Source organism: Lissotriton helveticus, chromosome 8 (assembly GCF_964261635.1).
Source record: "Lissotriton helveticus chromosome 8, aLisHel1.1, whole genome shotgun sequence".
Classification (NCBI taxonomy): Eukaryota; Metazoa; Chordata; class Amphibia; order Caudata; family Salamandridae; genus Lissotriton; species Lissotriton helveticus.
This window is the reverse complement of record NC_136069.1, coordinates 1,228,503,363-1,228,527,301: the sequence shown is the minus strand read 5'-3', so window position 1 is coordinate 1,228,527,301 and position 23,939 is coordinate 1,228,503,363. Positions and strand designations below refer to the sequence as shown.

Below are 23,939 nucleotides of genomic sequence, written 5' to 3'. Positions count from 1 at the left end.
ACAAATCACTAGTAAAACTATTTTTCACCCTGGAGAAAGGTTTCAGCTGGGAGGTCAGTCTGTTGCGGGCCACTGCTGCACTGAGCAGTCACCCTAGAGCGAGGTCTTAGTGAACAGATTAATTTATTACAAACTACTACTACACTCATTCATCACAAAGGAGAGGTCTAAGCAAAGGGGTCAGTATGTCGTAAAACACAACTATACTCAGCCATCACTGTGGAGTGAAATTGCGATTCTCCTATTACCATGACCAGAGAATCTGGATTTCATTAAAGACACGGAGGCTCACATTATGCATACAACTTTTAATGCGTCTCCAAGCAGCCGCAAACATCATAATAAAAAGGTTCCATTGAGAACATACATAACAAATAAACTCCAAGAGCCATCAGAAGACTGCCTCTTTTAAATGAGGAAATTACAGAGAATTCATAAAACAGCAAAAAGGTTCCAAATAAGAGTTCATAAAACTGCAACAAGTTCCAAATTTTCGAGTAACTTCAGAGGAGCTTAGGATGAGAAATTCCAAACAATTCGAAGTTCAACAAGGATCCAAACATCCCAGGATTTAAGAAGGATTATCTGAAAAAACAAAAAAAAATTGTAAATTTGGGAGTAAACAAAATTAGAGGATAGGATAGAAAATGTCAACAATGAAAATCTTTAACAATGAAACATTTCAACAATGAAAAATTAGTAATATATAAGCGGTATTTGATAAAGAAATACAATTGTAAAGAGTACAGTTGAAACAAATACACTTCATATCCCAGGGAGGGATGGGTGGGATAATGTGAGCCTCCGTGTCTTTAATGAAATCCAGATTCTCTGGTCATGGTAATAGGAGAATCGCAATTTCCTTACAAGACCGAAGGCTACATTATGCATGTTGGTAGCTTTGTAAAACTACATCAGACATATGTTCTATAGGTTTGCAGTAATGTCGAGCAAAAGTGCTAGCGTTTGACCAATCAGCAGCTTTAAGAATATCATCTAATTTACCTCCAGACCAAAGTGATTTGCTGGCCATAGCACCTCATATAGAATGAGCTTGAAATTTACGTAAATTAATACCAGCTAGACCCATAACAGATGTAACCCACCTAGAAATAGAGCTAGAGGAAATAGCTTTATAAGGTTTAACAAAAGAAACCAGTAATTGATTTACGTTTGGAAAACGGAGAGGGGACATTCTGTGTTCATACTCTTGTAAACAATCGACAACACAAAGTTTAGGACAGGAGTCAAAGCGGGGATAGAAGATAGAGTCAGACATAGTCTTAGTTCTTCGATAAATTTCAAATTTTACACCAAACATGTTGAAAGATCTATTAGAAATGTCTAATGCTTTAACATCAGAGACCCTTCTACAAGAAATGAGACAGAGAAGAGTAGCGAGTTTGAAAGAGAGAAATTTTCTACTGCGAAAACTGTTGTGAGGCCAAGAAATAAAGAGGTCTAAAATTAAGTTAACATCCCATAGAGAATCATATTTCGGCTTTGGTGGTCTTCTCAGACGGATGCTCTTCATAACTCTACAAATAATAACATTCTTACCTACCGTCTTACCATTCACCAGAATATGGCCAGAAGAAATTGCAGATCTATAGCAATTGATGGTTCTGTAGCTTAGACCTCTATCAAATTGTTCACATAGGAAATTAACTATGTGGACAATAGGTGCCTCAAGGGGATCCAAGTTCCTTTCCAAGCACCAACGAACCCATGTTCTCCAGATGTTGTTATATCTGTAATGGGTTCCAGGAGACCATGACTCAGAGAGGAGAGTCGAAGCCGTTGTCGAAAGTCCTGAGACTTCGTTAGATCTCCTGACACTCTCCAAGCAAGAAGGTTCAAATTCCCTGTCTGTATTAGAGGATGAATTTCGCCATCTACGCCTATTAGTAGATGATCTTGGCACAGGATTAGGAAAGGGGTGTCGTAACTCAGTTCCAGAGCTGTTGGGAACCATGCTTGGGAGGGCCAGAAGGGAGTGACTAGAACAAGGCAGCATTGTTCGACTCTGACTTTCTGTAGGACTCTCTGGATCATCGCGAATGGGGGAAAGGCATAAGACCTCAGATTCTTCCACGATTGAAGAAATGCATTCACGGCTAGAGCTGCGGGATCGGGCATCCAACTGAAGTATTTTTCGAGTTAGAATGTTAATCTGCTTGCAAAAAGATCTATTTATAAAGGTCCCCAAACTGTATTGAGCGAATTGAAAATTGAAATGTCGAGTTTCCAATTGCTGTGATATCTGAGGAATCTCGAATTCCAGTCTGCAGAAATGTTTGTTTTCCCAGGAAGATATTCCGCTTTCAGGGCAATCTTGTGTTCTAAGCAGAACATCCAAAGTTTTTTCGCCAGATTCGAAAGGTCTGCAGATCTTGTGCCGCCCAGGCGGTTTATATAGGCTACCGCCTACATATTGTCTATCTTCAAAACGACCGATCTCCCTTGTAGGGAGTGTTTGAAACTCATTAAGGCGTAAAGACCAGCGGTGAGTTCCAAATAATTTATGTGTTGGAAAGATTCTTCCCGAGACCACGTTCCACCAGTATTCTGGTCTAGAAGGCAAGCGCCCCAGCCATGCAAGCTGGCATCTGATTCCAAAACGAATTTGGGTTTCGTCCCAAAAATCGCTTTTCCGTTCCAGGCTTCCAGATTTTCTAGCCACCAGTTCAGTTCTAGACTGGCATCCTTGTCTAATGAAATGAGGTCCTCGTACCAAAGACCGGATCTTAGAGCTCTCCCTTTCACTCTTTGGAGAGCTCGATAGTTCAAGGGTCCAGGGAATATCGCTTGGATAGAGGAAGAAAGGAGACCGAGGAGTCTTGCAAGATCCCTGAGGGGAAATTCTTTGAGCTTCAGAACACGACGTATTTCTTTTTTGATTTTCGTAACTTTTTTGGAGGGAAGAAGAAGGAGACACTTGGATGTATCCACAGTGAACCCCAAAAACTCCATCGACTTCGAAGGAGCTAAGACAGATTTTTCTTTGTTGATTATGAAACCTACATTTTCTAAAAGGTTCATAACAGTTTCCAGATCTTGGGAGATTTGAGAGAGTTCTTGAGACATAATTAGAATGTCGTCTAGATAAATGATTAAATGTATTCCTCTTTCTCTCAGAAAGGAGGCAATTGGTCTCATCACCTTGGTAAAGCACCAAGGGGCTGATGAAAGACCGAAAGGAAGGGCTTTGAACTGGAATAAACGATCTTTCCAAATAAATTGTAGGAAGGGTTGATGAATTTCCGCCATGGGAATGGTGAAATAGGCATCCTTCAGGTCTAGTTTTACTAGCCAATCTCCTTCTAGAAGAAGATCCCTTAAGAGATGAATCCCTTCCATTTTGAAGTGTCGGTACACCAAAAATGTGTTGAGATGTTTTAAGTTTATAACTGGTCTCCATCCTTTGTCTTTTTTCTCTACAAGAAAGTGTGTGCTTACGAATTTGAGTTCCTCCATTGGGACTTGCATGATCGCCCCTTTTTTGAGCATGGAAGAGATCTCTTCCTCTATTATACTTTGTTGCTCTGGGGGAATCTGAAAATTTTTTGGAAGAAAGAACTGTTTTGGGATTTCTGTGAAGTCTATTTTGAAACCTCGGACGGTGTTCAAAACCCAAGAATCTTGAGTGATCTTTTCCCAGTTCTGGAAAAAGAATCTGAGTCTCCCTCCCACCTCTGACGGGAAAGAAAGAGGGGCAGGAGGGGAAAAGGTACTCACTTGGTGTGGTGTCACTGGAGGATTGTCCGCGGGATCTGTAACCTCTTGACCGCATGCCACGTCCTCTTTGCGGAAAGAATTGTGAATAGTTGGTCTGTTGGAAGCCTCTTCCAAAGCCTCTTGATCTTGAAGTGGACCTTTGATTATATCGGCCGGAAGAGCGGCCCCTAGTTCCGGCCCGTCCAAAAAGGTTGTTGTTAAAAACCTTACGCATATTCTGCTGTGCCTTATCCAAGGCTGTAAACATGGTCACGTATTTTACTAGATTTTTGATGAGTTCTTCACCAAAGAGAAGACCTTTGGGATTTTGAGATGTTTCTTTATCGGCCAAATCCGAGAGCTTTGGATTAATCCTAGTTAGGACAACTCTTCGTCTCTCAGCATTCAAGCCTGAATTGGCATTTCCGAGGAGGATGAAGGCTCTCAATGAACAGCTTAGACTGTCGCAAAGTACTATCATACGCATATCATCAGCAGGGGGTCGTGTCAGTATAAAGGCTAGTTTACTCATAAATAGTTCTCCCACTTCACAAATGGGATTATAGTTCAGTTTGGGCTGCTAAATTGCAGAAATCCCTAGCTGCAAATAATCAAATCACTGAGAATCAATTGAATTTCAAGAGAATTATTAAGACTTGGTTATTTTCAACATGATCCATCAGAGAGTATCTGCATGATTTTATCCACAAAGATTAGTGTCAATACAAATTTTGCCATCTTTGTCTACTGGCATATGCCCCTGCCCTATTTTCTAGATCAATACTATCACCTGAGAGACGTGTCACTGCACCTCTGTTTCATACATGAACATAATGTAGACATCTAAACAAGATGGTCCACTCCTCAAATTGTACTTGTTAAAAATACCAGGGCTTAAAAATCCATGGGTTAGTCAATCGGATATACCACACATAACATGGTATCTCACTTCACAAAGACGCCAAATCCAAAGTTAAAAAGTATGGGACTAACCTTACTACATTATCTATCAAAGAAAGGAGCTTAACATCATTGACAGTCAAAAGTACTACGTAAAATGCAACAAAATACAGCACCTTCCTGCATGTAACACCCATTGATCCTTCTTGTGTCCCTGCATGAAAATGAACTTGACATTCGTCTAGCAAATGCTTCTCCTGCCCCACTTGTCCCACCTGAACTGCCCCTCATTAACCACTCAGTGTCAAATTGAATGCCTTTCTACATAGCATTTCCTAACTGCATCCTAATTCTCTGCTCAAATCGCTTCTCATTTACATATTCACATAGAACTTGATTTGTTTAACTTCTAATTTAATTAAGCACCAGTGAGTGTTTAATTTGTAAAATTGTAAGTGCCAAGGCACCTCTCAGGTGGCCACTGCAGCTAGCACTGCCCATTGCCCCTGCTGGCGCTGCGAATGCCTGTACCAGCACCACTACTAACCATCACACTCCAACAAGTGTGGCAATTTGGACTATTGCAGGCCAAACAAAGCTATAGGAAAGGTCGAGCTACAGGTATTATTCCTTTTTAATGTATAGTAAATTAATAAACACTGTTGTTGTGCTCACCTCAAAATAAGATGAACAGCACCACCAAGTGATGGACTGTCATAAGAGACAGTGTTGAAAATTAAGTGCAGAGCTCCAGCAAACACCAGTTCAAATTAAGCAGTGAAGCACCTATATTTTAATCTTCTGCCTAACTAATCTAAATAGAATGAATCTCTGGGATCACAGCCTAGATTTAATTCAAGACATGGCTCGTCTTAAGAACACAGCAAAAACTTCTTAACTTCAACTATGTGTGAAAATACCAATGAACAAAATTAGATTATCTGTAAACCCTGAGTTTTCCTATAATAGTATGCTACTTGACTAAAAGTCTTCAACACCTCGTCAGGGGTGGTGGTGGTAAGTATTATATAAATACAGCTACTATACAATACAATGGCTCTCTCCGGTGGCAGAATTTCAGCCATCAGTTGTGGCCGCTTTAAATATGTCTCAAAAATGGGGATACATTGTTGGTGCCCACTTATTTAGTTTCCCAAACTTGCAGAGGAGCGTTTTGTTTTCCAGCATATTTTTGGGAAATTCAACCACCTTTTCGTCCAATGGAGGCATTTCTGCTGGATATGGGTGGCAGATGATTGATTCTAGATTTAGCAGTTGTTCCCTCACTGTTTTTGGCAAAGTTACCTCTGCAACTCTGTGGATGCAATGATAGATCAAGAAGATAGATCAAGAGGGATTTCCTCATCAACTGAGTTCTGAATTGGGAGGATTTTACCTTGAGGGCCGAAGATTGTTGAACAACTTTTTTTTTAACAATTTCTTTCCCCCGTCTTCTAAATCACGCTCTTAACATTTTCTTTTTGTGATGATAAAACCTTAATGTTTAGAATGATAAATTCTTGTACCTTTTCTGTACAGGTGAACTTACAAGCCAGAATATTTCCCAACTTGACGATATCGCTCTTCTCAGAACAACCATCTCTGAGCTGCACAAAGAAAAGGACTCTTTAGTTTTTAGTATGGATGACAAAGCAGAGAAGATTGCTGCCCTTGAAGAAAGCCTTAGTATCAAAGTAGGTGTTGTCCTGTAAACTCAATGAAGTTGTACAATATTTATGGCTGATTAACGTTATTTTTCATAGATATTTGCTGATGCCTTATTACCAGTCTTGTGTTTGCAAAACTGCTCCACCTTGTTATGTAGAGGAGGCATGGCCTGGTCTGTAAGGCACTGTCACATAACAAATCTCACTAGGAGCACCGTTAAGATATAAGTATCCATTATCTATTTGTGTACACATTGTTTATTAGAGATGATCCTATTATGGAAGCCATATCACACACCTTCCATTGATGTAGAATAGATAGATTGCCAAAAGTACACACACTTTCATCATTAGTGAACCAAAAAATCAGAATGGTCCCATTTAATTTCAAAACTACTACTTTTCTTAAAGTTTTAAGGATTTCAGAAATGACAATTGTTTGATATTATAGGTAGATTTCTGTGTAAAAATGCCTGGTGAGTATCAGCTTATGTCTTCTGTCAGATATAGGCTTTTAGTATATATGTTTTTGAATTCTAAACTGCTATGGCGTGGATTCCAGTTATATTTTGGAAATGGCTTTTGGAGCCTGTTGGCTAAGTGATTATTTAGATCTAACTATCAGAGTCCTGTTTCTCTGCTGAGTACACATAACTCTGTGTCCAAAACGAATTTGCTCCAGCTGAAACCGTTTATAAATTGTCAACTGGATTTTCCCAAAAGGTTACAGGCACACTTCAGCTGGACTGCCATACGTATGATTGCTACGTGAATTCACAAGGCTAGACACTTTGACCAAATTTGGTACCTAGGGAGAGTTGTTTATGTTACAATGGCAATATTCTGGAACAAAGTGTTCAAATCACTACTAAAGTACTTTTTACAGACTTCAGAAATTTAAGGGTGGTATAACATTTTATACACATTGTTGCAGTAATTCAGGCAGGCTTAGTGAGACATAGTAGAATCATTTGAATATTTGTCGATGACCTATATGCACTAGGTCTAGCATAAAGTTAAACATTTGCTTTGCCCCAGTTCCAAGAGTCACTGATCACAAGTTAGACTAACTCACATCAGTCAACATTCCCATATCCCAACACTTAACATATTTGTCACACGAACCAAGTTGCACTCCACATGCACATATAAGCGAGCATCAGACTTGTATGCGTAAATTATCCGATTTCTGACACTTCGATAGCATATAGTTGTTTCTTTATGGATCGATAAGAGGTGTTAGTCATAATGACAGGTGGGGCTCTGACTTACCAACAAATAATATATATGGTGAGTGGCAGTGCTTATATGATTCCTCCACTGCAATGCTATGCTGTAATTGCATCAGTGATAAAAATGTACACAAAGGGGCTGATTCCGATTCGGGGAAAAAGCACTCTGAATAGCCGTACGGAGTCTTTTTCCCATACGAATCGTACCCTGCAACGTCCCCGTACGTACGACGTAGTACAATTCTCACCCAATGCAGCTCCCCATACGAATCGTACCAGGAACCGTACGACTCGAATTCCTGTACGAATCGCCGCCGGAACACGCAGCAAGCGACGTTTGTACGGTTCGGAGCAGGTTTTCCCGACCCAGAAAGTACGGTTCGTGCCGCCGACCCTCCGTACGACTCTTTTCCTACGGGAGCTGAAAACTGTCGGAAAAGCAGAGTACGCCTCGAAACAGGTATGGAACGGACCCCCCCCCCCCCCCGGGTACGATGCGTACACCCCATGATCGCAAAGGTACGATGCGTACCCCTGCGATCATGGGGTGTACGCACCGTACCCCATGATCGCAAGGTGTACGGTGTGTACCCCATGATCGCAAGGTGTATGGTGCGTACACCCTGCGATCATGGGGTACGGTGCGTACAACCCATGATCGCAGGGGTACGGTGCGTACCCCTGCGATCATGGGGTGTACGCACCGTACGGTGTGTATGTAAATGTGTGACCCTCCATACGAATCGCACTTACCTGACGTGTACCGTACGCATCGCGTCTCCATTCCATGGTCCGGATCGTACTCGTCGGGTCGTACAGCATGTGTACGAATCCTACGGTCCACTGTGAGGGTACGATTCGTACGGAATCTCCGGTGCAATTCGTATGGGTTGCGATGATTCGGACGAAAACTGTCCGTACGAATCGTACTACGCGATTCGGACGGAGGGGTACGATTCGTATGGAGAGGGCTCCAGATACGATTCGGACGGACGCTTTTTTTCCCGAATCGGAATCGACCCCAAAGTGTGGTATTGATTATGGTGTTACCTACCAAGGTGGCATGCTTCATCAGGATAGTTCCTCTACCTGGTGATAAGACATTTTTCAAACAGGGCAGGCTCCCTAGCGAGAGCTCCTTGTAGGAGACTGGAAGGAATTGAAAGCAGTTTCTCTTATAGTGGACCCTGGTGTTTAAAAAAAAAAAGTATAGTGCACTATTCAATGTGTCTCTAAGGTTTGTTACATTAGAAGGTTGAAGGACTGGTTGTGGAATTAAACATCCATCTCTCCTGTTGTTTTATTTTCAGGCTCTGACTTAACCACAGAGCAAAGAGCTACAGAGAGCTCCTTAAACCACAAGGAAAGGAAATGCTAGGGTAGGGATCAAGGCATGGACCTCAACTGACTGTGCACTCCAGTGCCGGCAGGCAATACACTATCCCTCCCATCTCCCACATGTGGCAGGCAGCGTTTATTCATGCAGTCACAAGTGCTTGCCCTCTGTCTTCTTGATACTGTGGAAATATCATTGGTCATATAGGAAGGGCATCTCTCAGACCTACAGTTCCGCATAATAGGAGTAGAGGAAGCACGCCACAGCTTGAGTTTCTGTCTTCTGCTGGATGTCTGTCTTGATAGTGAGCTTCAGTCGTGATATCCGAGTCACTACTTTAGATGGGTGTTTCACCCTCAAAAGGTCTGGAAGACTGGTCCACCATGCTACTCCGAGCGAATTGCCAGTGGATAGACTATTTTCAGGCATTCCTTCCGTAGCGTTTTGTGTTTTTGATGTTAGCCCTAAGTGGCCAAAGACATGCTGAGTCGTACATCCCCTGCTCACTGTGCTACTGGCAGGAAGCTGCACCTGACTGAATAGGTTGTAATCTTGTCAGAGGGGATACCCAAGACCAAAATCCTTATCTACTACCGTAATCTGTGAGTTCCCATGTAACAAAATACCTGTCTGTAGGCCTTAAATCAGAGTAATAACAATCTACCCTTAAACGACTATTGACTTTAACATTTGCTTTTTACAGTCAGTATGACAGGCCTACTGTCTTCATCATAACATTTCATAATAAACAATCAGGCTTATAGCCTTTATCATTGCCTTGTCACCATAACCAACTACGCTCTACTTTGTTGGGCATAAGCACAAGGTAACCATCAGGTATACCATAATAAAATTACAAATGTGTACAAAATTCCCCTTATCAAAACAATTAAAAAAAACTCCTTATAGAACTTTACATTGATTACTTTAGTGCAAAACTTTTATCCCCATGGTATGCTCAAATGAATTACCAAAACCGTTGCCTACTACTGTAATCTTTAGATTACATGTAAGAAAAAGCTGTTGTAGAGCCTGCAACACAATGTGATAACAATTCACTGTTAAAGGCCTGCTGACTTTAACAAATGCTTTTTACAATAGGGAAGCTAGGTCTACTGTCTTTGTGATAACTTTTCAAAATAAGGAGATCAGACCTGTTGTATCAAACATAATTTTTTCCAGTGAACCAATCAGGCCTATATTTTGTCCCTGTAAGCAGCTCTGGCCTACTGTTTTGAGCGTGCGCTTTCCTAAACAGCAACCATCATTTGATATCCCATGGGGTACTCGCCAGGGCTGTCCACCCTACTTGTTTCCCTCTACATAAAGCCCTTTCCCCAAACGAATATGCAGGAACACCGACGTTGGGAATTTGCAGATGTGGCAGGGAGCATAAGTTAACACTATACGCAGATTATATGATGATGGTGGTGATGAGGCCCCTTACTTCAGACGAGCCTCTGGTATTAAAATCAACTTTCTTAAATCACATGTCCTTATCCTCACTCTTCCCAATGCCAACTAAGCTCACTTAAAACGCCTCTTCCCTTTCACCTGGGCACCTCACAGAGTGGGATACTTGGGCCTTCAGATACTCATGACGCCAAGTCGTACAGCAGAAAGCAACTATGCTAAGCTCCTGGACACTGCCAGACCTGGCTTTTCCTCATGGAAAAGGTACACCCTATCCAGGCTAGGGAGGCTGGCAGCAGTCAAAATTACCCTCCAGCCTAAGATTCTTTATGTCATGCAAACAATACCATTACAGCCACCTCCACATGTTCTTGGTAACTACAGCATCTCATAGAACATTCTGTATGGGCTGGAAAAAAAGCATGTATAGCGAAAAAGCAGACCTGTCTAGCTCCCCCAGAGGGTGGAACGGGTGTCCTGCAGTTACTAAGGTACTTCCAAGCTGCACAACTCTGCTACATGGTGGAGTGGTCTCGGCCGTGCACGGAGAAACATTGGTGCTTCATTAACCAAGCTGTGGCTGGCATACACATCTGAAAAATACCATGGCTGCCTAGACCCTGTTGCCCTCTAGGAGTCTATGTATCCCCAGTGACCGGACCATGGTGGGAGTCTGGTACATGGTACAAGTCCAGTGCAAATTCTCCACTCATGCCTCGCCACTGACCTCATTTATTAGATACCCTAACTGCCCATGGTACAGTGATCCTCCTTGGTGATGTGGCAAGATGCCAACTGCAAAAGATTAGGTAACCTTTTCGAGGTAGACAGGATTATGGAATTTGAACAATTCCAATCTAATTATTGCCTCCCATCCAATGCCTGGTGGCAATACATTGCCCTTCGACGCTGGCTCCTATAGCCTCACATTCACCCCCAGGCAAGCTGATCCTTGACTGCTTTGCAAAATAGATCCTCACCTGTACATCAGATAAACGCATACTCTCTGATATATATACATTTCTAAACGCCTTACTCATACCATCTAAGTCACCGGCGCAGCAATTCTGGGAGCACAAAAGTGACCATATCTTCTCGGCCAAAGAATGGGGTGGAATTTGGCACAGGGCACAAATCTGTACGTGCGAAATGATGCTCAAGATTGTCCAGTATTGGTAATACATGCCAGTGAGGGTGGCTAAGTGGTAACAGGGTGGGAAGGGAACCTGTTGAAGACACTGTGGACAAACTGCCACACTTACACATATTCTTTGGAAATGCCCAAAGATACAATAATTTTTAGCGGATATTAATGAGTTCTTTAACACAGACCTCTCCAGATTCCCTAGTTACATCCTTCTAGGACTTCTGAACTGACGCAACATTACACCATCTCTGGCATCCTTATCTATAGGCCCCCTGGGCCCTTGGGAAACTTTCGTAGTAGCCTTCTAGAAGGGGCAACTCAGACCGCCATCAAACACAACAAGGTTCTGATATTGGGCGACCTGAATTTACACCTAGAGGACCCTGCACAGAAGGAGGCAGAAGATGTTCGCCTTATATTACAAGAACTACAGCTGACTTTGTTAAGTACAACAGCCACACATCAGAAGGGGCACTGTTTAGACCCTATTTTTGCGAGCTGGGATAAAATAAAAGCACTTACCCCTCGTCAGCTCCCTTGGACTGACCACTTTCTGGTCCCTTTTCATTGTTTTTATCAGACCGTTAGGATTAAAGACAATGGGGACGGATATTTTATGAAACGCAAATGGAGACAATTCTCCAAAGAAAACTTTGTAGGCAACATCCAGCAAGCTCAACTAATAAGTGCGTTGGATAGTGACCAGGCGAATAAGGAATTTAACCTACTTGTCACTGCCACCTTGGATGAGCTAGCTCCCATGGGTAAAAGCAAAGTTAGAGCTGGTAGACAACGCACTGCCCCTTGGTTCACGATTGAACTCCAGCAAATCAAATCGAAATGTAAAAAGTTAGAAAGAACCTGGAGAAGGACCCCGAGTGAGCAAGCGAAAAATAGCTATAGCATAGCACACCGGAGTTATCAATATGCGGTGCGTAGAGCTAAAGCCAAATATTTCCAGACTCGTATTGAGGAAGCCGAGAGCTCCTCACGGGAACTGTTTAAAATTTATAAAGAGATATCAGTGGTCTCTAGCTCCAATACCCCCGTAAATTCTTCCAAGGAGGGATGTAATAAAGTCGCGGACTTTTTTTCTAGTAAAGTCAAGAAGATCTATGCTTCCTTTTCTCACATACCAGCTAAGGGCACGGATTTTAGAGCAAACAGCACATTGGCAGCCCCGGACTCCTCACTTCTAACCTTTGAGGTTCCGGCAGCTGACAAGCTAGCATCCATATGTCGGAGCGTCAAGTCCGGCTCCCCCAATGACCCGGCCCCTGCCTGGGTCTTATCTGAGGGTCTGATAGCTTTGGAACCCCACATCAGACATGTCCTTCAAACCTCCTTTTCCACTCAACAAGTTCCTAGAGAATGGAAGAAGGCAATAGTACTTCCTATAAGGAAAAAACCTAACGTCAGCATGGAGGTACTAGAAAACCTCAGACCGATTTCCTTGTTGCCGTATGTGGCGAAGGTCGCCGAGAAGGTGGTCAATGCTCAGCTCACGGAGCATTTGGAAAAATGTAGCCTACTCCACCCCTCGCAATCGGGATTTAGGGCAGGCTACTCTACGGAGACGGCCCTCCTAAGAGCCACTGAGACTCTAAGAGCAGGGGCAGATGCTGGTCATACAATGGCCCTGATCATGCTTGACCTGAGCGCGGCTTTTGACACCGTAGCGCATTCCATCTTGCTACGGTGTCTGAATGAAGCTGGGGTTGCCGGTCCTGCGCTGGGCTGGTTACAATCCTTCCTTACAGACAGATGTTTCCAGGTTCAGCAGGGGACATGCCGCTCAGGGGAGATGTCACTAGACCAGGGAGTGCCTCAGGGCTCTGCCTTGAGCCCCACTCTTTTTAATTTATACATGGCCTCCCTGGCGAAAGTTGTACACTCCTTCGGGGTGGAAATAGTGTCGTACGCTGACGATACTCAGCTGTTAATCTCCCTATCGCAGAGTACTTCCAACACCCCCAAAAATTTTAAATCCTGCATGCAGGCACTAGCAGAGTGGATGGATGCCCAGTGTTTAAAACTTAATGGCTCCAAGACAGAGGTGTTGGTGGTAGGGGGAAAAAGCGAGAAATGGTCTGATGAGTGGTGGCCGTCTTGCTTGGGCCCTACCCCCATACCATGTCAGGAGGCTAAGAATCTGGGAATCTGGATGAATCCTTCGCTCTCATATGAAGGCCACATAAGGCGTCTTGTGGGCAAATGTTTTGGAGTCCTAAAGACCCTAAACAAAACCTTAGACCTCCTGCCGTTATCAGCCAGAAGAACTCTAACGCAGGCGCTGGTGACCTCGCGGTTAGATTATGGTAACATTCTGTTCTTGGGGGCAACCGAGGGCAGCATAGGTCGCCTACAAGTCATCCAGAATTCCTCCGCCAGACTGGTGTTAAGAAGACCCAGGAGAGCTAGCTCGAAATTGGCGCTGGATGCGCTTCACTGGCTGCCGGTGAAGAAGCGTGTGCTATTTAAGTGCCTCCTGTTTTGCCACCGTATTGTCTGGGACAAGTCTCCAATTTATCTGAAGGAGCTAGTCAGCCGATATGAGCCTACCAGGACCCTCCGTTCAGAGGGTACCGGTCTGCTGACAGTCCCCAGGATTAGGAAGGCGAGAATAGGTGGTCGTTCCTTCGCGCTACTAGCAGCGCAAAATTGGAATAAACTACCTCTTGTGCTGCGACTGGAGGACAATGAACTACATTTTAGGGCTCTGCTCAAAACCCACCTATATACTGCATAGGTGTTGGGTCTTCTAGGCAGGCTCTCTGGTAGCTTAGCGCGGGGACACGCCGTGATGGCGTTACTGTGCGCTCTATAAGCTCTTTATTATTATTATTATTATTTTGAATCCTCAGACATACCCCTAAAGTCATTGAAGGGGCGAGCTATCAAGTTATTGCTTGGGGCAGCTGAGCAGGTCCTTTTGGTCTACTGGGGCTCGTACTTGGTGTTGTCACGATTAGACTGTCTCCGTAAGCTGCGGGACCTTCAAAGATGAAGAAATTAACAGCAGCAATATCCAGTGCACTAACACCCTTTGACAGAACCTTGAGGCCTTGCATCAGCTTTTTGTCTGATGAGTTCAGGGAGCTAACTTGCCCAACCTATTTACGAGTCCTTGGCCTTACCCGCCTAGACCATGATACTTGTTGAGGTGCTTGAGATGGTCTTTCCCATTTGTCTTGCCATTCTCAGCACCAGTTATTTTATGGCTTCATCTGCCCTGAGCTGTCAAGAAAGTTTACCTTCTATCCCTACCTCCCTTCCTTTTTTTCCATTGTCCTCTTTCTCTCTGTTTCTCCCTTTTCCCCCCTTTCCCCTCCCCATCTGCCAACCTCCTAGTTATTGTAACTTTTATGGTTCCCCACCAGCCTCTGAAGGTAGGTGGGATGAATGTTGTATTAACGTTTGTCTAAAAATCAATAAAACAGATGTAATCCTAAAAGCAACCATCAGGCATACAGTTAAAAAATTCCAAACGCATAAAAAAATATAGTTGAATAAGCAAAATGCTGTTTCTTAAAAGAGGGCCTAACAAGGATTCTCACAAAGCAAAACTTCTATACCCATGTGTTGTCACAGGGGATAACCAACACCAAATACGTTGCTTACTTCCGTAATGTTTGATATTCCATGTAACAAAATCCTTCCCTGCAGGCTTACATACAGAATAAATGTATCAGGACTTCTGCCCTTATTGTAACATTTCTTAAGAAACAGATCAGGCCTATAGCCTTGCTCATTGGCTTGCCACCATAGTCAACATTGTCCTGTTGTACTGAGTATACGTTGTGTCACACACCAAAAAGTGCACTATAAACCCTTGTTTTAGTGGAAGCACACAACTTTGGCCCAATCAAATCCTGTACTCAGAGGATCAAACAAGTTTGTGGAGCCTCAACCCCGCTTTCACTGGTGCTCAGAAAGATCTTTTTTTGTTGATCACACTAGATCTGTCGGCAGCTTCAATGTGAAGCCAGACATAATGAAGGCAGTGGAACAAATGCATTTTGGAAATCAGAGGGCTGCACAACTTCACTGTTCATCTCTTTATGTAACTGGAGTAAAGCATAAATGACTATGTCCAGGAAATGTTGTCTGTCCAGAAACTTAAATACCCTAGCTACAGACGTGAGAAAGTTAGAAAAGAATTACTTTCTATGGAACTCCGACTCTGCCAAGGGTTTGTATGGTTTCTCTGACTTCAGGATGAGAATATCTTCCAGTTCAGAGATTACAATTAATTACTCTTATTTCCTTCAGCACTGTGATATGGCTGCCTTCTTCTTTCTTCTGCCAGCCATGATGGAGTTTCCCATGTTAGCTTGATTTTCCACCCAGTCTTCTTTGCTGCTGGCTTTAGACTGCTGTCACTGCCATCGTGTTGTTGGACAGTTTCTGCTTCCAGTTACCTGTAGATATGATGTTGACAAATATTGTAGCCCCAACACGTTCCTCTATATTCAGATCATGGCCCACTCGCCTACTTGTTTGTGTCTTTAGTCTGATGTCCTTCTCCAGTGTATCGCTTTCATACATTGAAACACGTCTTGCAGAAAGTCATTGATTATTCTCTCAACCTTTCTTTTTGTGAGGGTGAAAGTGCCTTGTAATACCTTGTAGTGCCCTGAAATACTCGTCCAAAACTCACGCTGTTATCCCTCATGTTCTGAGAAATAGACATTTGGAATCTTGGGATTGGTGACATGAAGTAAGTCCTGTCAAGCGTAGTGGTGTGGACACTGATGCTGTACTTCCTAAGATTGCTGTTTAGACTCTTTTGAGACATGTAAAAAAATAAAAACTACAAGATAGTGGTATCATTGGGGCTTGTAGTGCTACAGTGTGAAATGGCAGAACTATGTGGATATGGGGATACCCAACAGTGGGCATCGCTAAACGTGATGGATCACTTTACACCAATTTATCTATTACAACAGTGGATTCCTACTTAATCGCCTGACATGTGTGGCCTACAGAATTCATATAGACTTGTGTACATTTTTATGTGGAATATACTATGTTACATCACAGTGTTCACACCGCAATACCTTTACAACGCAGACATTACAACGCAAGTCCGACTTGCGCTGGAGGGTGTTGGACTTAGGAATAGTATGATTTACTCTTCCAACTCCAGCCTATGTTACAGTAGGGAAGGTGTTGGAATAGTAAATCATACTATTCCTTAGCTTTGAGCGCCATCCAGCACAATTCATGGTAATGACTTGCGTTGTAATGCCCGCGTTGTAAAGTTATTGCGGTGTGAACACTGCGATGTAACCGATGTTTCCCCATGAAAACATTATTAGGAGTGTTGCTCTGCTTTCCTCAGTCTTTTCCAGTAGCTGTTTCCTCGCATGCTCCATAACAAAGCGTAGGGTAAACAGCATGCAGTTTAGTGAGGACGGCTTATAGGCACAAACACATCAGTAAGGGAAGAAATGATGAAGATCCATGATTTGAAGCACATTTAAGACATTTAATATAGACAAATCACACATTGAAGCACCAACAGAATCACAAAGTATCTTAAAAAATCATTAAATGCCAGCACAACTAATGAAATAAAATAACATTCGTGCAATGCACTCTGATCAGCTGACATTTATTGTTATTGATTTTCATCTTTCAATATAAAACATCACCTCGAAAATATTGCATCACAGTAAATTCAATAAAACAGATACGACATCTCAAATTATTAGGTTTAGAGCAATTACCTCCAGTATTTTCATCATATCTAATTTCATCCCAGTTCCCCCTTGGTGGCATGAGTTAAAATACCTATTTAGGTGTATTGCCCAAGCTTTTATAGTGTTACGTTTCGGGCCTCCTCTCTGTTGATATTGTTTCAAATGCTAATAGCTCTCTTCTAGTCAAACAGTTTAATAAATCAGTAAGCCTACCTTCACTGGCACTGAGACACTCCTAGGATTAGCCTGGAGTTTTTTTTTTTTTTACCAAAAACGTGTGTACATTTTGCCGTTATTTTAACTTACTGGACCATGTGTCTAGTGGGTCTTGTACGGATCTTGTTTTCCCTAACCTTTAAGTTGACATTGGGAATTTCAGCATTTTCAAATGCAATTCATTGGTAAAAGGATCTTCAGTGCTTAATACAGGCAAGATTTCCTCAAGAATCTGATGTGAGGAAGAAAGCCCTGAGAAGTTAGAAAAGTTAAGTTTTCAGCCATGCTTGGACAGTTTCTTACACACCGAACACTCTACAACGACTAACCTCAGGACTACACTGCTAGCCACTGTTGCTAGTTACTGTAATGGGATATTTCCTTAAGACCCACATAGGGCAAAGTTCTGTTCTTTGGGCAGACTACAGTTCAGAAATCTGACCTCATGAGATGCCTAGATATAAGGCACTGATCCATCTGAGAGTGGACGGTGCCCTGGTATGGGATGAATGCCTCTGCCTAAGCTGAATGACGGACTTAATGAGTTTCCAATCGATTAAGATAGAAAAGGAGCTCTTGGTCACACAGAGCTATGCAGTTCCATATAGAGGAAGTCGTCAAGATAGGCTCTGAGATTATTATAATTTGTATTTACTTTGGGCGCTGAGACACAGATATGACCAAACATGATGGCGAGAGACAAGGAAGGAGCAGTTTTCCTAAATATTGCAGTTGTCTCAAAAATATTGAATTCTGTTTTCAGCCCATTATGTTTGAGCTATCTCTGAGACATCCATTACTAGATAGTCTGGGAGAACGATTTTATCGCGGTGGGAGCAAGACAGAGGCAGAGCCCTTTTCTACTCACACTTCTTTTGTTCGAATTGATTTTGACTGTATGATGAAACCTTGTGGGATGGGAGCAATCCAAATGAAGTCTCCAGGATTTTAAATGGCCATCCCAAAATAATGGGTGAAACATCACACAAAATATGTCCTTTGCCCATGCCTTCTTTCCAAATGGGCCACTCTTTTGATGCAATAATAACGCTAGGACAAAATCCAACACCAAAATATGCATGTCTTGTGAAAACCAAGCTTTTTCCCCTTGTTAGTTTTCAGCAGTTTTTTGGTTTTTCGCTGCAGCCCGTTTTCCCTGAAGGAAAACGGGATGCATTTAAAAAATAAAAATTAAACTTTTCAGTTTCATTTTTTAAGGGCAGGCAGTGGTCCCTGGGACCACTGCCTGCTCTTAAAAAATATTTGCGTACCCATTGATAAAGGGAAAGGGGTCCGTTTGCGAATGGTTTACACACCTACTTGAAGTAGGTGGTAAACTGCAAGCGTTTTGCAAATGTGCCCTGCAAAACACTCATACATGGCAATAGCACTCGCTATTAGGAAGGAACACCCTTGGCACGCCCCTTCCTAATAGCGAGTCGATAACCTTATTTTCTGAGTCGCTAATAGATTAGCGACTCACTAAATAGGGGTTATACATTGTGCCACAGTTTACTGCGGTTGCAAATAGGCTATATGCCACTTTGCGATCGCAATAAACTGTCGGACATCTGGCCCATGGTAAGTACTGGGTGCAATAAACATCACACCACTTGTAATTGAGGGCCAGATGTACAACCCGTACATTTTGCGTGTCACAAATTGCGTGGATTTGTGACTCACAATTTGCAACTCGCAAAATGTAATTTACAACAGTGTTTCAGACACTGTTAGCGATTCCTAATGGAGTCGCAAATTGCCTGCTTTATTAATAATCATGAGGCAGGTGCTATTAGCGAACCCATTAGGAATGGCTGGCACTCCCAGGGATATTGGCCTGCTGGAGTCAGCAGACCACCATGTCTGTGACTGCTTTTTAATAAAGCAGTTTTTTTAAAAATGCAGCCCATTTTCATTAAACAAAAATGGTATGCATTCAAACAAGAAAAAATTAAACTTTTAAGTTTCATTTTTCAAGTGCAGGCAGTGGTCCCTGGGACCACTGCCTGCTCTTAAAAAATATTTTCGCACCCATTCACAAAGGGGAAGGGGTTCCCCGGGGACCCCTTCCCGTTTGTGAGTGGCTTACTACTTACTTGATGTCGTTGGTAAACTGCAAGTGTTTTTCTTGTTCAAATTCTGTTTATTGAATCTTCCAAAAAACATTACAGTATAAATGCAATTGAAAAGAAAAAGGGCTTCATTAGGCATTTACATAGCAGCAGTAGTACACTTAGGACGTTATGTAAGCATTCAAACCCAATTGTCCAAGCCTTCTGGAAATAAAAGAGTTCAAGATGTACAAACTGACTCCTATTATGGAGCATTATAGAGCCTGAGTATAGGCCTGTGTACCGCTGACTTTTGTTTCAACTCTGTTTATCAGAAGAAAAATCTAAATATTTTGTTTTTATAGACAGTAATTGTGCATACATCATCTCATATATAAGTTAGCTGGAGCGCAGCATAATTAAGCAGGACATTAACCAGTATATGCCTTACATGTAGCGTTTAGCTATCAAGCTTCAAGTGGTACATCACGGATAACAGCAAGTTGCAAAGAAATAGGTACATTTAAAGGGTGTTTTAAGGAACTTTTCCTTTCAGGCATAGACCTGTTCGCTGTAGTATGCATGAGAGCATATCAAATTGCAAACATTGAATACAGTAAAGCAATGGGCCGCTGCAGGAAGTGTTCAGTGCTACGTAGGTTAGGGACATTTCTTATACAGTGTCAAAGTGCAGGTGAAACAAGGCATTCAAATCTGTAGTGTAAGGCCAATGCAAGTAAAGAGCCTAAAAAGGCTCCGGTGAGACCAAAGTAGCATCAGTTGCTTCCGTTTGATGTGCCGTTTACGAGAATGAAAAATGGAAATATTTCAAATAATAAAGGAGAACCAGGGGAAACCAGAAATCTATAAGATTTGAGGTAGGGCGAGTCAGTTTTGGTGGAAGGGGGATTAGGGGCAATCATTCACACCTATATATGTCGTTTACTAAGAAGGGGGCCACTGTCCGCCTCCAACGTCAAGGGGTCTCGTCGGGCGTTCTCTCTAGAATATGGGAGAGCTCACAGCCTAGGGGGGACATAGCGGGCTTGTGCAGTTTGGGCGAGATGAGTGATAAGTGGCTGCCAAGTATGTTTGAATTTGGTATCCGTACAGGTGAAGCGGGCTGTCAGAAGTTCCAATGCCATGACATGCCATAGGTGTAAGAACCAGGCAGATATTGGGGGAGAAGATGTTGTCTCCCAATGAAGGGCTACAGTTTGTTTTGCAGCTCCCAACATCTGCATGATAAGGCGCCAGTCGGTATGCGTCATGGCTTTGAGTTGCGCTGGTCTCATGCCCATTAGGGACACCAAGAGGGAGTTTGGGATAGGGAACCCCACAGTATGCTTGATGTGGCTTAGAACCTCTTTCCAGAACACCTTCACAAGTGGGCACGTCCACCAGATGTGGATAAAGTCCTCTGTTGCTGATTGGCACCTCCAGCAGAGGGAGAAGAGGGCAGGAAGGATTTTTTTGTAAAAGTGCAGTGGTGTAATACCAGTGAGTCATTAGCTTATATGCTGATTCGCGCTGAGTAGTGCTCGTATAAATTCTAGGGATGTCGCTCCATAGATGCTCCCAGTTCTGCTGGGAGTGCTCCTCTTCTGTGTCCATGAGCCATTGTTTTTGGTATGTATGGAGACGGTGGGGTTGCAAGTGTTGTAATACTTGGTAAGTGCGAGAAATTAGACTGTGTGCGCCTTCGAAGGTTCGAACTAGAGACTCAAAGGCCATAAGCGGTCGGATGGCTTCCTTAGTGTATTTGGGGGTGAGCAACCAGGGGCGAAGTTGATAATAATAAAGTCTGATGGCCTCGGTGACATGGAAGGATTATTGGCATTGGCCAAAACATTTACATTTATCGCCTTCAAAGAGGTCCTGGATAACTCAGCACTCCCCCTGATTCCATTCAGGAAATGGATGTGGTCGTAAAGCCAGAGGGAACAAGGGATTCTGGGCGATGGATGTGGTAGGTGAGGGGAAGGTCTTCAGGCCTCTAGAGACCGCGATCTTGTCCCATATCTCGAGAATTGTTTGTGTCGGGGTTCTAACGTATGCACTGCGGGAACTGGCCGTTCTGGAGAGCCATGCCACCTCCCATAGGGGTCTACTAGCAACTGCCCGGTCTATGTGGAAACAATGCTTTTCACTCTCCCGAACCACCCATTTAGATATGCATCGGAGATGGGTGCCCAGTAGTATTCTAGGAGATTAGGACACGCGAGGCCTCCATTTGGCCATGTTGATCTTAAAGCCTGAGGCTATTTCAAAGGAGAAGCGAGCATAAGGCTGGAATAGACGTAGCCTGAGCAGTAATTGAGAGTATTAGGTCTTCTGCAAACAGGGACACTTTATGATCATGGCCCCCAAAGGGTATGCCCTTTATGTCTGGTGATTGGCGGATGGTAATAACCAAGGGTTTCATTGCTAAGGCAAACAGGAAAGGGGAGAGTGGGCAGCCCTGCCTGGTACCCCTGTGAATCAAGATTGAGCGCGTAAGTTGACCATGAATTCGGAATCGCGCTACAGGGGAAGTGTAAGGGGCCATTAGCTTAGACATCATTGTTGGCCCTAGGCCTATTTTATGGAGTACTGCTCGGAGAAACTGCCAGTCAGCGCGATCGAAGGCCTTCTCTGTGTCGAGAGATAGCAGACAGGCTGGGATGTCTCGCTTTTGGACCTTTTCAATAAGATGGGCAATTCGCCAAATATTGTCAGCCCCCTGGCGGTGGCGGATGAACCCCAACTGAGCGCTGTGTGAGATAATGCTCAAGGAGGTTCGCTAGTATCTTAGTGTATATTTTGGCATCAGTGTTGAGTAGCGCGACAGGCTGGAACGAGGTGCATAAAGAAGGGTCTTTTCCCGGTCTTGGTATGAGCACTACTTCAGCTTCTGACATCTTGGGAGTAAGTCCTGTGGTGTCTGAGAATGTATTAAAAAGGTGAAGCAGGTGGTCCTGGAGTTGAGGGAGAAAGGCACAGTAAAAGGTAACCGGGAGGCCAACTGGGCCCGGAGTTTTATTTGTTGGGAGTTGTTTCAATGCTCTATGGATTTTGTCTAAAATAATTGGGTCCTCCAGTGGTTTTGCATGCTGAGGGTCCAGAGAGTCCCAAGGGCATGCATTGAGAAAAGAGGAGGTCTTGTCAGGCGAGTGGGGGGCTGCAGGGTACAGCTCAGTGTCGAATCGGTAAAGACCTGACCCATGTCCCATTCAGGTGTGGCCCAGGTATTGTCTACACGTTTGATTTTGGAGACATGAACTTTAGCATCCTGAACCCGGATGTGACATGCTAGGAGAGCCCCTAACTTATCCCCCCCCCTCGAAAAATCTCTGCTTAAGTGACATAAGAGCACGTTTTGCTTTATAAGTGCAAAGTAGTCTGAATTGACCCCGGAACATGGTGAGGTGGTTTTTGTGTGCTATCGAAGGTGTGACATGATCCTTGCGTTCCAAGCTCTTAATGTCATTGGTTAAGCTGTGTTTGACCAGGCGGGCTCCTCGGGAACGTGCAATGGCTATAGAAGAAATGACACTGCAAAATAGGGGACCCCCTCTAAAGGTTATACTTTCAGGCTAGGGAGAAGAGGGTAAAGAACCAGAAAACACTAAATATGCTCCCTCGTAGCCTACCTGTTACTTATATTAGAGACTTAATCTCTCCTGGGCTATATCATACATATAATCACGACAGTGACACTTAACATTTTAATTTTCATTACTTTTAATATTTTATTTCTTTGTATATTTTATAAAATTTTATTTTTACTTTATTTTTTCATTCTTTATTTCTTATAAGTAGCAAAAGATTAATTATGAACACTTGTACAAAAAAAGCAAAATCATTTCAATAATTACATAAAATGTACATGATACAATTTCACATATACAAATCCACATGAAAAAGAAAGAGAAACACACCCTGGACTAACTCATATAAATACATCCATAACACAACCATTCAAGCACATTCACACTCACACAAGCTTCATACAAACATCATCTGAACAAGGTGGAGGTTATGTGTGACAAAAAAGCCTCCACGAGCAAGTTGATTCTTATGTTCAAAGCACAAGGCTTAGCATAGGGTCAGCGCGCGTTTCGGCGGTATGTGAACAGTAGTTAGACCACCTTCATCAGGACCTTTCCAGATACCCACATATATTTCACAGCAACCAAGGGACAAAAGAAGAGGATTTGTAGAATCAGGGCCAGTAGCTGCTATTCATGCGTTCTTTTTATCAAAAGTGGCACTTTCCCATACAGTAGGAAACTACAGACGCTCTTTCCAAAGCGATTTCTTTTGAAAATGCACAATTCAATGTATTTATTCCTACCGATCAGTGCGGGATAAAGCAGAATATTCAAGGAGTTTAGTGTAAGAATATATAAGGAAGCCTTTCTCTCGTTATACTTCATAAGTTTCCTTTCCACGGTTTAGTTTTCAAATTTTGCTCGCTAGTGTTTAGAGTTTCTGCACAGCAAGTGTGCTTGCTGTCTCAAAGGATACAGCTTTCTTCTAAGGAACGCCCCATATTTCCTGGTCGAAGTATGCT

General features: G+C 43.0%; 1 protein-coding gene across 3 annotated transcripts in view; it reads left to right on the top strand.

The window, feature by feature from the left end:
* TSGA10 (testis specific 10) overlaps positions 1–23,939 on the top strand; it is a 529,263-nt gene that overhangs the window by 282,811 nt on the left and 222,513 nt on the right. For all 3 annotated transcript variants that reach the window (XM_078658208.1, XM_078658209.1, XM_078658207.1), the window contains exon 11: positions 6,157–6,311. In XM_078658208.1, coding sequence (XP_078514334.1) covers positions 6,157–6,311 — 155 coding nt within the window. The remainder of the gene's footprint in view (positions 1–6,156; positions 6,312–23,939) is intronic.